At 41.1% G+C, this 16,298-nt stretch overlaps 1 protein-coding gene across 1 annotated transcript in view; it reads left to right on the forward strand.

Moving 5' to 3' along the window:
- SNW1 (SNW domain containing 1) overlaps nucleotides 1-16,298 on the forward strand; it is a 42,115-nt gene that overhangs the window by 18,903 nt on the left and 6,914 nt on the right. Inside the window, exons 4-10 of the mRNA XM_008138779.3 lie at nucleotides 7,002-7,097; nucleotides 7,190-7,296; nucleotides 8,227-8,331; nucleotides 9,103-9,172; nucleotides 10,549-10,614; nucleotides 11,516-11,632; nucleotides 12,960-13,101. Coding sequence (XP_008137001.1) covers nucleotides 7,002-7,097; nucleotides 7,190-7,296; nucleotides 8,227-8,331; nucleotides 9,103-9,172; nucleotides 10,549-10,614; nucleotides 11,516-11,632; nucleotides 12,960-13,101 — 703 coding nt within the window. The remainder of the gene's footprint in view (nucleotides 1-7,001; nucleotides 7,098-7,189; nucleotides 7,297-8,226; nucleotides 8,332-9,102; nucleotides 9,173-10,548; nucleotides 10,615-11,515; nucleotides 11,633-12,959; nucleotides 13,102-16,298) is intronic.

The raw sequence follows: 16,298 nt of genomic DNA on the forward strand, positions 1-16,298 counted from the left end.
TGGATGGACTTTTCTAACATTGTTTCTGGTGGATGTATTTCCTTGCTGTACTTTATACTCTGGAGTATACATTTAAATTTCTTATACAAATTTAATCAATATGTACTTTAATTTTTTAAAATAGATGAGTTAACATGGAGTTTTTTAATGCATTTATTAATTCAGCATTAATTGAGCACCCAGTATGCATTGGCATTTGGAGGGGGGGACAATTCTTGATTTTTTGGGACTGTCTTGAGCATTGTATACATTTAATATAACTGGCACTACCTGTTAAATGCCAGTAGTGCCCTCCCCACCCCATTGATTTAACCAGAAATACCTCTTATATTTACAAAGGCCGAGGAGGGGAGTTGGAGGTGGCAGCAATACCCTGTTTTAAAACTGGTTTTCCTACTTTAGAAGAAGAAATTGGCTACTAAATGTACAAAATGGGTTGTTGTTTTTTTAAATCTTTTTTTTTTTTTTTTTAATTTCTTTATTGATTAAGGTGTCACATATTTGTCCTCATCCCCCCATTCCCATCCCACCCCTCTCCCCACGCATGCCCCAATCCCCTGTTGAACTTAACCGTTGGATAGGCTTATATTTATGCATACAGGTCCTTTGGTTGAACTCTCCCCCTCCCCCACCCTCCCCCTACCCTCTTCTATCCTCCTTCTGAGGCCCGATAGTCCGATCGATGCCTCCTTGCTTCTGGTTCTGTTCTTGTTCCTCAGTCTATGTTGTTCATCATTTCCTCTTGTTTTTTTAAATCTTATCCAAGAGATTGATATGCAGAATCCTTGACATAGGATGAAAATAGTTTATTGGATTATTGAATTTGCAATATTTACAAAGATTTCTTTCTGATTTATAGCAAAGGGATAGTCTTCAGAAACCAGGGAATTCTCACTGAAATATTAATAGTGAAAGAGCAAGAATGGAAAATAGTAGTCCTAGGTGTAAGAGATGAAGAACAAGGAAGGATTCCAAAGGGATACTATTCTAGGGCAAGACTAAGGCCATTGATCTCTCTACATGTAAAGTAAATATTGTGTACAAGATTTATTCGTAATACAAAATTGGGAAGGAAAAGATCTCTTGAAGTAAATTTTGATAGAACTACCAAGATTTTTTCAATTGTGCCTTGAGTGATAAGTCTTAAAAGAAAAAGCCTTGGTGTTTACATTTTTCCTCCTGAAATAGTTCCATAGGAAATGTTACATGGTACTACCTAAAAGAATGCCTTCAACCTCTCCTGCCCCCCCAAATCCAACAACTTTAAATAACCCCAAGATAATTTTTTATGTTATTTATTACCTTGTTCATGTGATTTCACAAACTAGCTAAGCCTAAAGATAGTGTTTTCTTTCTACCTCTGAAATGGCGAATATGTTGATATGCTTGTTCTTTTATCAATCCAGTTCTTTGCCAGTTTTCAGTAATAAAAAAAAAATCTGTTTCATAGATGAGTTATTGCTTTATCTTTTCATAAAGATCATTTGTCTTCCTGATATCTTCAAGAATATATTCTATTTTTTAGATATTCCTCCCCAGCTCCTTTGCCTCCTGGAATATACTCAATTTCTTCAGCACATTTGGTTCTCTGGCAATAAAAATTGGGGGTTTTATAGTTAATTACCATGGAGAAATCTTGCTCTTCAGATGTCCTTCACTTAGCTTTGTGAGATTCTAGAATCTTATTGATGCTCATTTAAAGGGTTATTAACTTTGGAATACCCAAGTAAGAAGCAGCAAATGACTCTTGTATGCTAAATTAGTATTGAAACTTTATGTTGAGCATATATGACTACCAGGGAGCCATTTACTTAGAATCTCTTCCTGTAATGATTGCTGTGTAAAAGTAATTAACTCTTCATAGTCTTGGTATTATTTTCTAGAGTATTGTTATATAATTTTAGATTCTTGTCATGTAGATTTTTCCATCCTGAAAAAAGAAAAAAAAAAATGAGACTTTTGTAGTCAGTTATCAGCTGCATGATCTTAATGCACTGAGTCTCATTCTTCCCACTAGAGTGAGCTTTAGGATCACTTCCAAATGACCTCTGAGAAGATGGTGACACTAGTAGCTCACATATCAATAGTACATGTTTTGTGGTCAGTCATCTGCAGTTTCTTACCTGTTGTTTAATTCCTGAGAAAAACAAACTAGAGATGTCCGTCAATCGCCATGACATAGTTTTTTTTGGGGGAAATCAACAGCTTATAGAGAATGTTCTGCAGGGCCTAAAATATACTCACCTCTAGCATCAAATCATTTCTAAAATTCATATGTTCATTCATTTGTACAACAAATATTGACTGAATACCTCCTGTGGACCAGATATTGTTAGAGGCACTGGAGATACTTCATGAATAAGAGATTCCTCATCTGTAATCTATACATATAAAAGCCTAAGCGACCATCCAACTGTTTGACCTTCTGACCAGTAGCTATGATGTGCACTGACCACCAGGGGGCAGATGCTCAATGCAGGAGCTGCTGAGCTTTGGTGACTTGGCAGCTGTGGTTCCTGGGTGATGCACCCAGAACCAGAGAGGAAGGAGCCTGATTCCGGAGTGCGTCACCCGAGAACTGCCCCCTCGCAATCGGAGACCCCTTGGGGGATGTTGGAGAGCCAGTTTCGGCCCGATGAACCCCGGGCCTCTAGTCTGTATATATAAAAGCCTAAGTGACCATTTGACCAGTAGCTATGACGCACAATGACCACCAGGGGGCAGACACTCCAACCAGTAGCTATGACGTGCACTGACCACCAGGGGGCAGACACTCAACACAGGAGCTGCCGAGCTGCAGTGACTTGGCAGCTGCGGTTCTCGGTGATGCACCCAGAAGAACCAGAAAGGAGGGAGCCCGATTCTGGGGTGTGTCACCCAAGAACCTCCCTCTCACAACCCGGGACCCCACAGGGGATGTCGGAGAGCCAGTTTCGGCTGATCCCCGCAAGCCAGGCCAAGGGACCCCACCTGTGCAGAAATCCATGCACCGGGCCTCTAGTGTAGGTATAATTATTGTGCATACCTCATAGGGTTGATATGAAAGTTAAATTAGTTAATATATATAAAGCAAAGGAACAGAGGCACAAAGTAATTGCTTAATAAATGGTAGCTTTTATTGTTATTATTACTTTAACCTTTTGCACTCGGATGTCGAGTGTGACTCAACACGGTTAGCATTAGAATAAAGGAATCGAGAAAAAAGCAAGCGAGTGCAAAGGGTTAATAGAGAATACAGATAAACAAGTAAAATAGATAAATAATTTTATACTTTGAGCAGTGCTTTGAAGACAGTAAACAGTGCTGTGACACTGAATGATTGGGTGAGGAATGGTTGCTGTTTTAGTGAGTATAGCCAGGGGATGCCTCACCAGTGCATGCATGACCTGTGAACTGAGACTTAGAGATTGAGCACTCACTTGAAGAACTGGGAACAACACTTTAGAAAGGCTCAAAATTGGGGGAAAGTATATTCTGTTCAAAAAAACAGAAGAGCCCATGTGAGTGAAGCATAATGAATTGAGGGCGTAAGAGATACAGGGGGAGGTTGAAGCTGTAGGCAAAGGCCGGTCAGGTCATATAGGCCATAAAGTATTTTTTTGCTCTGTTGTTTGTAGTAAGAAATTAAAACTACCATGCATTTTTTAAAGCAATTTTAAGGAATCCTACTTAATAATAGAGTAATATGCAAATTGACCGTACCTTCGCTACACCCACAAGCCACGCCCACCAGCAAACTGTTGCAGGGACGCTGGGGTGCAGCTGAGCCCAAGGCCGGGAAAGCCTCCGCCTTGGGCACCAGCGGGGAGCCTGCATGGATCACAGGCAACCACTGGGGGTCGGCTCCTGTGATCCATAGCAGGGACGCTGGGTGCGGCCGAGCCCAAGGCCGGGAAAGCCTCGGGCGGAGGCTTTCCAGGCCTTGGGCACCAGCGGGGAGCCTGCACAGATCGCAGGCAACCACTGGGGGTCGGCTCCTAAGATCTGTAGCAAGGAGGCTGGGGTGCAGCCAAGCCCAAGGCCGCTGCCCGGGGCCAAGCCCCGACCCTGAAAGAAGGCAGAAGGCGGTGGCCACAGCCAAGGCCTGGGTCCCCGGTGCCGGCAGAAAACTGGTGCAGGCAGCCAGGTGAATGAAGGTCTATTGCACGAATCTTCGTGCAAACGGGCTGCTAGTGTTGTAATAGAATACAATTATTGATACAAGACTTTACCTTCTTATGTAGTAAACAGTTTTTTTTCTGCAGAAAATTTTTGAAGATCTCAAGTACCCAGAAATCTGGTTTTCTTTCATATTCATAAGTTGTCCTTTTTATGTATGTCAAAGAATTCCTGGCTTAATGCAGCAAAATGTACAATGCTGATTATTTGTTAAATTTCCAGTACCACCTCTTTTTTTCTACAAAATTTGCCATGTAAGTTTTTTTTTAAACATATTTTTTATTGATTGCAGAGAGGAAGGAAGAGGGAGAGAGAAATAGAAACATCAATGATGAGAGAGAATCACTGATTGGCTGCCTCCTACATGCTCCCTACTGGGGTCTGAGCCATAACCTAGGCATGTGCCCTTGACTGAAATCGAATCCAGAAACCTTTAATCCACATGTCGATGCACTGTCCACTGAGCAAAACCAGCTAGGGCCATGTAAGTTTTTATGAAAGTACTAGAGGCCCGGTGCACGAAATTTGTGCACGGGGGAGGAGGGGTGTCCCTCAGCCCAGCCTGCACCCTCTCCAATCTGGGACCCCTCGAGGGATGTCCAACTGCCCTCTCACAATCCAGGACTGCTGGCTCCCAACTGCTCGCCTGCCTGCCTTCCTGATTGCCCCTAACCACTTTTGCCTGCCAGCCTGATCACCCCCTAACCTCTCCCATGCCAGCCTGATTGATGTCTAACTGCTCCCCTGCCAGCCTGTTTGCCCCCAACTTCCCTCCTCTGCCGGCCTAGTCACCCCTAACTGCTCTCCCCTGCAGGGTTGATCGCCTCCAACTGCCCTCCCTTGCAGGCCTGGTGCCTCCCAACTGCCCTCTCCTGCTGGCCATCTTGTGTCCACATGGGGGCAGGATCTTTGACCTCATGGGGGCAGCAATATTGTGTGTTGGAGTGATGGTCAATCTGCATATCACTCTTTTATTAGATAGGATAGAGACCTGGTGCACAGGTAGGGGCCAGCTGGTTTGCCCTGAAGGGTGTCCAGGATCAGGGTGGGGGTTCCCTTGGGTTGTAGGGTGGCCTGAGTGAGGGGCCTGTGGTGGTTTGCAGGCCAGCCACGCCCCCTGGCGACCCAAGTGGAGGCCCTGGTATCTGGAATTTATTTACCTTCTACAATTGAAACTTTGTAGCCTGGAGCGGAGCCAAACCTCCTGCTTGCTCCGTGGCCGGCAGCCATTTCTCTTGGGACTTACGTTATCTTCTATAATTGAAACTTTGTAGCTTAAGCGGAGGCCTGGGCTGGCCAGGGTGTGCAGAAAGCTTTGCTTCTTCCATTGCCAGGGGCAACCCTAGCCTCCTGCTCTTTCCAGCTGCGTGGCTGCCACCATTTCTGTTTGGATTTGTTTACCTTCTATAATTGAAACTCTGTTGCCTTGAGTGGAGGCTTAGGCCGGCAAGGGCAGGTGGAAAGCTTGGCTTCCTCCATTGCCTGGGAAACCCAAGCCTCCCTCCTGCTATCTGTGGCTGTAGCCATCTTGGTTGGGTTTATTTGCATACTCGCTCTGATTGGCTGGTGGGCGTGGCTGGTGGGCATAGAGAGTGATGGTTAATTTGCATATTACTCTTTTATTAGGTAGGATTAGAGAAGTATAGATGGGCATGAAAGTAAGTAATATTCTCTTTTTTGTCAGGGGCCTACCACATTAGTGTCAGCCTGATAGAAACCACGTTGAGCCTAGTAGAAGTCAGATAGCAGTCCTGAATTTGGATAATGAGTGTAAAATATGTTGTATAGATAGAATGTATTTTGTTTATTTTTTCATGGAAGAACGTGTTCTGGGATTTTTTTTTCCATATATATGTGTTTGTGTGTGTGTGTGTGTGTGTGTGTGTGTGTGTGTGTGTGTATATATATATATATATCAATTTCAGAGAGGAAGGGAGAGGGAGAGAGATATAGAAACATCAGTGATGAGAGAGAATCATTGATTGGCTGCCTCCTGCACACCCCTACTGGGGATTGAGCCCAAAACCCGGGCATATGCCCTTGACTGGAATCCAACCCTGGACCCTTCAGTCCGCAGGCTGACACTCTATCCACTGAGCCAAACCAGCTTGGGCATGTTCTGGGATTTTTGAAAGTGGCACATGTTCCTTTTCTTAGTCTATGAATAGAGTTAATGCCAAAAAAAAACAAACATTCTGTGTAGGGTGAGGTCAGTGAAATTTTCAGGCCCAATGAATTTGGAAGTTATTTGGTAACCTGACTTAAATTCCAATGAGCTTGTAATACAAGATAATGGTGCTATGGGAAATTTATATCATCATTAATTTCAAGTCCTAGTGAGCCTCAAAAGTAGGGATCACTGATGCATAAGATTTTGTTGGCACAATGTATTTGGACACTGACTTGATTAGAAGATCTCAAATAATTTAAATGCATGAGGTCAAAGGAAAATTATTAACTTAATAGCCAGGGTAGCAATTTGTGAATATATTAAGCTTTTTTGGTTTTAAAATCTCGAAGACAGAATCTTTGTCCTAATTTATAAGTTTGCTGAGAGGACATGTTGACTTCTGAAATGACTTAATGCAGTTGCTTCTTTTTTTTTTTTTTTAAGGTTTTTCATTGATTTTCAGAGAGAGAGGAGGAAAAGGGAGAGACAGAGAAACATCATGTGAAAGCGAGGCATTGATTAGCTGCCTCCTGTACACCCCCTACCTGGAATCGAACTGGCAACCTTTCAGTGCATAGGATGACACCCAATCAATTGAGCCACACCGGCCTGCACAGATTGCTTCTTTTCATTCCTTGATTTTCTAAAGTTTGCTTATGCTTAAACATTTTAGGTCATTTATAGCAAGTACACTGACCTGGTTCCTAAGGAGGTCATGAATGCAGATGACCCAGACCTGCAAAGACCTGATGAAGAAGCTATTAAAGAGGTAACTGGGAATTGCTATATAGAATTAATAATGATGTAAAAAGTCATCGAAAATAGCTTCCAAACCATTCAATGCCATGTTTCATATTTCAGATAACAGAAAAGACAAGGGTGGCCTTAGAAAAATCTGTATCACAGAAGGTTGCTGCGGCCATGCCAGTTCGAGCGGCTGATAAACTGGCTCCCGCTCAATATATCCGGTAGGAATCATGCCTGGAAGTCTTAGTTTCATGTCAGACTTGATTGGGGTGGAGGATCCTAGTATTCTTTCATAGTTCTACTTAGTCACAATTGTAAATGCAATTTTTAAATAATGACTTAAAGCCTATTGACTCTGTGCAGACAATTGAAAGCAGAAAAAAACATTTTTAAGGTACCACTTTTAAGATATTAGTTCAAAATATTTTTTTGTTTCTAGAAATTAACAATTACAGTATATGATCCAAACCATAATTATTATTTACAATTTTTCTATTTATATACAATAGGCATTATGTATTTATATATTTATGTAATATAAATAATATGTTGTAATGTATAATACTTATATAGTAGTATGATAATATATTGCATAATGGTGATAATACTGTATTAATATCCCTTATATAATAATAGACATCCTTATAATACTTCTAAATTTTGAGGTGTTTCACTCAACTAAATTTTTGTGTGGAGGGATAATTCTCAAATAGATATTAAGAGAAAATTAAGAGCTGGTAGGGCTGCTACCATTATTCTTTATTTTACAACCTATAATCAGTCAAAAGCTCTTGACTGTAGTTGCTTGCCTGCAGAGAATGTTATGGGTCATTTTTTCCTCAAATGCAGACTTACAAAATAGGTACTATTTTCTAGACCTCTTATCTCTGAAATTGAACATTGTGACTTCCATGGTGGAAAATGGACAGAGATACAAACTAATATGACTTCAGTTTACATTTTGCTTGTAACTCATAATTGCTGTTAGTTCTCTTATCTCTGTTGCTATGTTCTCTAAATATTTTGTAATTTTCTGTTAATACTTTGTGAAAGGAATTGACAACGCAGTTTATCTTAGGATTGTAATAGAAGAAAAATACCTATTGAAAGTTTGAACTAGTTACACCTTTAGTTCCATCTGTATTCTTCAGATACACACCATCTCAGCAAGGAGTGGCTTTCAACTCTGGAGCAAAACAAAGGGTTATTCGTATGGTGGAAATGCAGAAAGATCCAATGGAACCTCCAAGGTTCAAGTAAGTAGGTGGCTTCATGAGAATGAACCATTATTCTTTAAAAAGATGTCCCAGGAGAAACGTCCCAAATGTCCATTAACAGGTGAATGGGTAACAAATTGTGGCACATCTATACATTGAATGAGCAATTTTATTGAGCAATAAAAAGGAATGAAATTTTAATAATATGCAATAACATGGATCCATCTCAAAATAATTATGCTGAGTGAAAGAAGCCAGACAAAAACAATTACATACTGTATGACTATTTATATAAAACCCTAGAAAATGCAAACCTGTAATGACAGGAAATATATCAGCGATTGCCTGTGGGGAAGAAGGGGAGGGCGGCAGAGGAGATGTGAACAAGCGGGCACACACAAACTTTGGAGGTGATGGATATGTTCGCTATTTTTATTGTGATGATGGTTTCACAAATATATACTTGTGTCAAAACTTAATCAAATTGAACCCTTTAAATATGTATTTATAATTAATTGTATGTCAGTTGTACTTAAAGCTGATTTTTAAATAGGAAAAAAGTATATTATTCCATGAAATGATAATATTGTGGAGATGAGTTGGGTAGTGATGATGACAAGTTGGCCATGTTTTAATAATTGATGAAGCTGAGTGACTGTTAAATGAGAAGATGGACATTCATTGTACACTCTGTTTTTGTATGTGTTTGAAGCTTTACATAATAAAAAATAAGGGGGGAGACTTGAGACTTAACTAACTAAAAGGGAAAAAAATGTATCATATACAGTTGTGCTTTGATTTATGCTTCAGGATTAATAAGAAAATTCCCCGAGGACCACCTTCTCCTCCTGCACCTGTCATGCATTCTCCTAGCCGAAAGGTAATCTTTGCCATTTGTAAAATATTATTTTGGACTCATGGTTATTAATTTTATAAATAACTTCCCATAGAATAAAGTCTAAATGCCTTTAAACTTATGCATTGTTTTCTTTTTTAATTTGTTTTTCAAGAACAAATAGGGGCCGAGACCGGTTTGGCTCAGTGGATAGAGCGTCGGCCTGCGGACTGAGGGGTCCCGGGTTCGATTCCGGTCGGGGGCGTGTGCCTTGGTCGCGGGCACATCCCCAGTTGGTGGTGTGCAGGAGGCAGCTGATCGATGTGTCTCTCTCATTGATGTTTCTAGCTCTCTGTCCCTCTCCCTTTCTCTCTGTGAAAGGGCAATAAAATATATTTTAAAAAAAAAAGAACAAATAAGGATCCACTTAAGATTATAATGTGTAGTTGCAGAGTGCTTATGAAAATGTATGTAAAATGTTAGCTATTAGTTTTATTATTAACTTAGCCCCTGTTTTGAATGGATGAGCAGGGTCTGCTATTTGACATGAGGATGTTATCATAGTTATAGGAAGTGAGTATCTGGAATTGTTAGGTCTCTGATGGATAATGTGAGTGGCTTTTAAAAATGTTTTATTACCCAACTAAAGAACAAGTATTCATCTGAAAGAAATTCTATCACTTTAAATATGGAAAAGTACTAACCACTATTTATAACTGTCAAAAGTAATTTATAGGTTATTTTCCATTTTTTATGTTAAAGTTATTACTAGACTTCATTGCCAGGGTCTTTCTCCAGCATCTAGAAGGGTTCATGAATCTGGAGAAGGGCTGCGTGTAAATTAATAAAGAGACTAGAAATATAATGTAAATTTGTAATCCATGGGGGAGCCAGAGGAAGCTTAGCTGTAGTAGCTAAGTTCTGTCTACCTCCAGACCCAGGGTTCTTTTTATTCCCACATTGTGCACTATAGCAAAGTAGATATACATATCAAAGGTAAGTTTGGTATACAGTAGGTATTGTCAGGTTGGAGGAAATGCCTTCGGCTGTTCAGCTGTTTGGCCAGCAGGAGGCAATAACATGTAGATTGAAATGCCCTCAGTTGTCTGATAACAGGCAATAATATATGTGACCTTCAGGTTTGGGGAAATGCTTTCGGCCATTCCAGCAGGTAATAACATGTATTCAGCCCTGCTGAATATAGAAGCCCATCAGCCTTTTGAGGACTTCTTGCATTTATTATGACATGCTGGAATTAGCCTCCAGCTAATGATGTAGGAACATAGTATATAGTGCTACCAAACAATGGAATTTTAGTCTTTGACTAAATTCATCCATATATTTGTCTGCCTTTGAAGAAAGAGTACACTTGGGTTTTTAGCTAGACCATGAATTTAAAAATGTTTCTTCTTTCAACTCAGATGACTGTGAAAGAACAACAAGAATGGAAGATTCCTCCTTGTATTTCAAACTGGAAAAATGCAAAGGTAATTATGTTGTTATACAATCAGTCTTTTAGTATTACAACCTACTGGAAAACACCCAGGGAAGGAGTACTTTAATTTTTAAACTATTAGTTTATGTTCATAACATTGCATGTGTAAGCCATTTAAATCCTACATATCTACTAATTGCCAACGCTTCCAGAAGTCATGAAGAATCTATAAAATGATGTGGAATAAACTTCCTAATCATTATTTCCTTTTTTCTCCCAAATCATATTTCATGTTTCTATTTTGGATGGGTGAAAGCCACTTTAACTTATGGATTACATATAAATTATTCCCTAAAGGGAGTTATGGGCTCATCCTCTATTTATTAAAACAAGGTTCCAAGAATCTACCAAGGCATTAAAACAGTACAGCAGATTATACTACCTATAGATACTATTATTTTATGGATTGTTCTACCTTCTTGTGACTGTTAAATTTACTTAGGAACAAGTATTTAGCTATTTGATAGTGATTTCCTCTTAATATAATTCATAATTATTTACATGAGAATCTTATTTTCCCAGAACATGAGCTCTGAAATTACACTGTGTGAATTTAAATCCTAGCTCATCCACTTATTTTACTATATGTCCTTAGGGACATTACACAACCAACCTTTCTATTTTAATATCTTTATCTGTGAAATGATAACAGTAATGTTATCAGCTTTATAGAGTTACTGTGAAGGTTAAATGAGATCATAACATGTAAAGTGTTTAAAGAATCCTCCACACAAAGCTCTCAGTGTTAGCTGCTGCTGTTGCATAATTATGAAGAAAGATGTAAGGAAAAGAACTTCAACTAAGTGGTTGTCGGAATGGACATATTTAACTCTAATTTTAAAGAATCTATTGTCTCTCCTTTGTGACTGTTTTCTCTGTCTGCTTAAAACTAGGGTTACACAATTCCATTAGACAAACGTCTGGCTGCTGATGGAAGAGGACTGCAGACAGTTCACATCAATGAAAATTTTGCTAAATTGGCTGAAGCCCTTTACATTGCTGATCGGAAGGTTGGTCATTATAATTTAACTAGAGGCCCGATGCACGAAGATTCGTGCAAGAATGGGCCTTCCTTCCCCTGGCTGCTGGCACCACCTTCGCTCTGGCCGGAGCCGCCTTTCTGCTCTGGCCTGGAGCCGCCTTTCCACCTTCCACGCTGCCCAGAGGCCTGGAGCAGCTGGCGTGGTGCAGAACGACGACACAAGTATCCCGCCCCGCCCCTGGCTGCTCAGTGCCTGCATATGCAAATTAACCCTCCATTTTTGTTGGGTTAATTTGCATACTCACTCCTGATTGGTATAGTGCTACCACAGGTGGGCGTTGGCGAAGGTACGATCAATTAGCATGTTACTCTTTTATTAGTGTAGATTATATAATGCTCTTGATAATTTGTAAATACATCCTTGGTTACCTAAGATACTGTTATTTTAGCTACTGTGCTGAGTACCTAGAGAGACTCACCTGTGGTGTGAGAGCCAGAGATGGCAGGTGGCTATTTGCAGCTCTGTATCTGGTCTTAGCCTTTACAGACTCATACACAAACCTCACTACTGGAGTTTCCTCAAAATTTCAGAATAATGGTTTACTAGGCTGATCCCATTTTGTGCAGATTGCCAGCTGCTGTTATTAGGTTTCATACTTTTTCTCTATTTTAGATGTAGATGTTTCCCAAAAAGTCAGTAGCAGGAAAGGGCAAGTAAACATTTTGATGAGTTGAATGGTATTGAATATGGCATTCATAGTATTGGCTGTCTTAATATTATGGTACTAATATGTGACTTTGAAATTCACATACATCATGGCACATGTTTAGAACATAGAAAAGTATGTCTTTTTTTTATATTGGAATTAAAGAATAAATTTTAACTTTGTAATATGAAAAAAAGAAAAGTATGTCTTTTGTATTACAATGAACACCCTTATAAAAATTATTTCTTATAGGTTATCTTGAGGTGACTCGATTGATTTTGAGAACATAATCAGTTCCTGTATGTTATTGATATTAAAAATGACTTTTCTGGAATTTTCTTTGACTTTTTAGATTGTTTCTAAGAAAGCATTCGTGTAATACGGACTTTCAAAATTTTTTGGGGGTGGAGGGAGTGTCTATCTGTAGCTTTAACTACTAAAACATTTCCCAGAGTGAAAAAATCCAAGTTTATGGTGTCTTCCAGAAAAGCTATCTTTTAGTGGACAAGAATCTTTGTTTTAATTAACAATAACAAACCTGAATTCTGTATAGCTGCTTTCTCAAGCCAGGTGTTAGTCAGGGAGTTAGATGATAGCTATAATCTATCCCCTGATAGTGTCTTATTTAACATCCAACTTCACTAACAGGCTCGAGAAGCTGTTGAAATGCGTGCTCAAGTAGAGAGAAAGATGGCTCAAAAAGAAAAAGAGAAACATGAAGAGAAACTGAGAGAAATGGCCCAGAAAGCTAGGGAGAGAAGAGCTGGGATCAAAACCCATGTGGAAAAAGGTATGACATTCTCATTACCAACTTGAATTTACTTTGTAAGATATAGATCTCATTCTAGAAAATCCCTATTGATTTTTACTGCATAAAGAATTAGTATCCTAATATGTAAAAACCCAAGGTCCGTAACTACCAACCGTAGGCTCGACTGAACACTGGAAGTCAGTCCTGCAGTCAGTGCTGGGTTGCCATGGTGACCCAGCACTGACTGCCACCGGTGCGGGCACAGCGACCCAGTACTGACTGGTGAGGGGGCTTCGGATCAGGCCCGGAGAGAGAGACAGGGTCTGATCCACAGGCTCCATGGTAGCTGTTGATCAGCCGTTGCCTCTCTCTTTCTCTCTGGGCTTCGCCACCAGCCGTGCCTCTGTTTCTGTCCTGGCCTCCGTGGGGGCTGCTGATCAGCCCCGCCTTTCTGATCAGGCCCGTATATAGGCCTGGAGACGCTGACTAACATAGAAACCGACCAACAGAACCAAATCTGGGTGAACTGTGAAGAGCCAGTGGCTGCCTAGGAGGCAGAGCTTTTGAGGCTGACTGGCATAAAAACCGACCAGTCAGAACCAAATCTGGGTGAACTGTGAGGAGCCGATGGCTGCCTAGGAGGTGGAGCTTTTGACGCTGACTGGCATAGAAACTGACCAATCAAATCCAAATTGGCCGGCAGAGGAGGGCAGTTGGGGGTGAGATCAGGCAGGCAGAGGCAGTTGGGGGTGAGATCAGGTCAGCAGGGGAGGGCATTTGGGGGCAACCAAGCCAGCAGGGAGGGTAGTTGGGGGCGAGATCAGGCTGACAGGGGAGGACAGTTGGGGGCAACCAGGCCGACAGGGGAGGATAGTTGGGGGTGAGATCTGGCCGGCAGGGGAGGATAGTTGGGGGTGAGATCTGGCCGGCAGGGGAGGATAGTTGGGGGTGAGATCTGGCCGGCAGGGGAGGATAGTTGGGGGTGAGATCTGGCCGGCAGGGGAGGGCAGTTAGGGGTGATCAGGCAGGCAGAGGCAGATGGAGACGAGATCAGGCTGGTAGGGGAGGGCAGTTAGGGGCGATCAGGCAGGCAGGCAGAGGCAGTTAGGGGCGATCAGGCAGGCAGGCAGAGGCAGTTAGGGGAGATCAGGCAGGCAGGCAGGTGAGCGGTTAGGAGCCAGCCGTCCCAGATTGCGAGAGGAATGTCCGATTGGAGAGGGTGCAGTCTGGGCTGAGGACCGCCCCACCCCCACCCCTTGCATGAATTTCATGCACCGGGCCACTAGTATACATATAAAAAAATTTAGCTATTTCAGAAATTGTGTGGCAACCGCCCTCCCTTGCCGGCTTGAAGTTTTTTATGTTCTGAGCCATGTACTTTTAAAAACTGCTTATTAAATATAGGCTTGATTTTTCTCTTGTTCTATTTTTCTTAAAACTTCCAAAGAGAAATGAAGTCTCAAGTGAATAATTAGCTCCTCCATATGGTAAAATAACCCAGTTTTTCTATCTCGTAGGTTAATATACCTATAATCATTAAATCTGTCCATGTTTTTTCTCTTGCTTTGTTTAGCGTTCTGCACTGGTATATTGATTCAGCTAGAGTGAGGAGAATAATATTAACTCAAGAAAACTGTGAGGATGGTTTTTGTTTCATTAAGAAATCCTTGACTAGTACAATTTTATTCATTCAGTTCTTACTGATGATCTACTACATGCATGCTTGGGGGGCAGGGCGTAGTAGGTATAACAGTGAACATCCTAGGGAATGTAGACAGACCCCAAAAAAATCCTGTAATGTGTTAGAAGGTAATAATCACTATGGGAAAAAATAAAACAGGGAAGGGGGATAAAAGTGCCAGGAGAGCCCTAGCTGGCTTGGCTCAGTGGATAGAGCGTCAGCCTGCGGACTGAAGGGTGGCAGATTCGATTCCGGGTCAAGGACATGTGCGTGGGTTGTGGGCTCAATCCCCAGTAGGGGGCATGCAAGAGGCAGCCAATCAATGATTCTCTCTCCTCATTGATGTTTCTATCTCTCTCTCCCTCTCCCTTCCTCTCTGAAATCAATAAAAATTTATATATTTTTTTAAAAAGTGCCAGTGGAGGTTAGTCACAATAGGCCTCACTTCTGAGATGTTAACATTAACCCAAAACTTAAAGGATGTAAGGAAGTGAGCCATGTGGATTTCTGGGAGAAGAGCATCCCAGATAGAAGGAACAGCAAGTGCAAAGGCCCTGAGTTGGGAATATGCCTGGTGTGTTCAAGTAAAGCAGGGAGGCCAGTATGGCTGGATTGGAGTAAGAAAGAGTAGTAGGATATGAGGTGTCAGAGTAATTAGGTCAAATAGAAAGAGTAGTGTTCAAATGATTTTAGCCACTGTTAGGACATGGCTTTTACTTCAAGTAAAAAGGGGAGCAGTTGAAGGGTTTTGAGCAGAGTGACATGATCTGACATATTAGAAGGCTGTTGAATGGGCAGGGAAACGATTGCAATGTTATTGCAATAATCCAGATGAGATGATGAGAGGTAGTGAAAACATGGTCAGATATTTGATATATTTTGGAAGTAGAACTGACAAAATACGCTTATGGATTAGGTAGAAATATGAGAGAAAAGGAGGAATCAAGGATGACTTCAAAACTTTTGACTTGAGCAATTGGGAACAATTGAGTTGCTATTTACTTATTGGGAAGACTGCAGGATAAAGAGGTTTGGGAGAGAAAGATTAGGAGTTTAGATATGGACATGTTAAATTTAAAATGTAGGTGTTGAGCAGGCAATTGGTTACAGAAGTCTGGAGTTCAACTCTAAGGAAGTAACCAGGGTTTTAAGTAATGATCCACTTCCTTGAACCAGATATGAATGACTTCATGAGGCAAGGTATAAATACCTGCCTGTTGTACACCTAACCCAGTGATGGGCAACCTTTTGAGCTTGGTGTGTCAAACTTTGCCAAAAAACTGAGCATAACTCGGGTAGTGTGTCACTTTGAGGAAAAAACTAACTCCAAGACTCTAGTCACAAATGTTTCATCCTCAGGAGCAGCAAATGTTTCATCCTCGGCATGCGGCCGCGTGTCATCAGAAATGGCTACGCGTGTCAGTGCTGACACGCGTGTCATAGGTTCACCATCACTGACACTGAAAGCAATTAGAAGTAAAAACTTCTTGTATCTGAGTTCTCTAAACTGATAAGAAAAAAACACACAGCAGAACTGTTCTTGAGAAGTGAATTA

The sequence above is a fragment of the Eptesicus fuscus genome, chromosome 5, assembly GCF_027574615.1.
Source record: "Eptesicus fuscus isolate TK198812 chromosome 5, DD_ASM_mEF_20220401, whole genome shotgun sequence".
Taxonomy (NCBI): domain Eukaryota; kingdom Metazoa; phylum Chordata; class Mammalia; order Chiroptera; family Vespertilionidae; genus Eptesicus; species Eptesicus fuscus.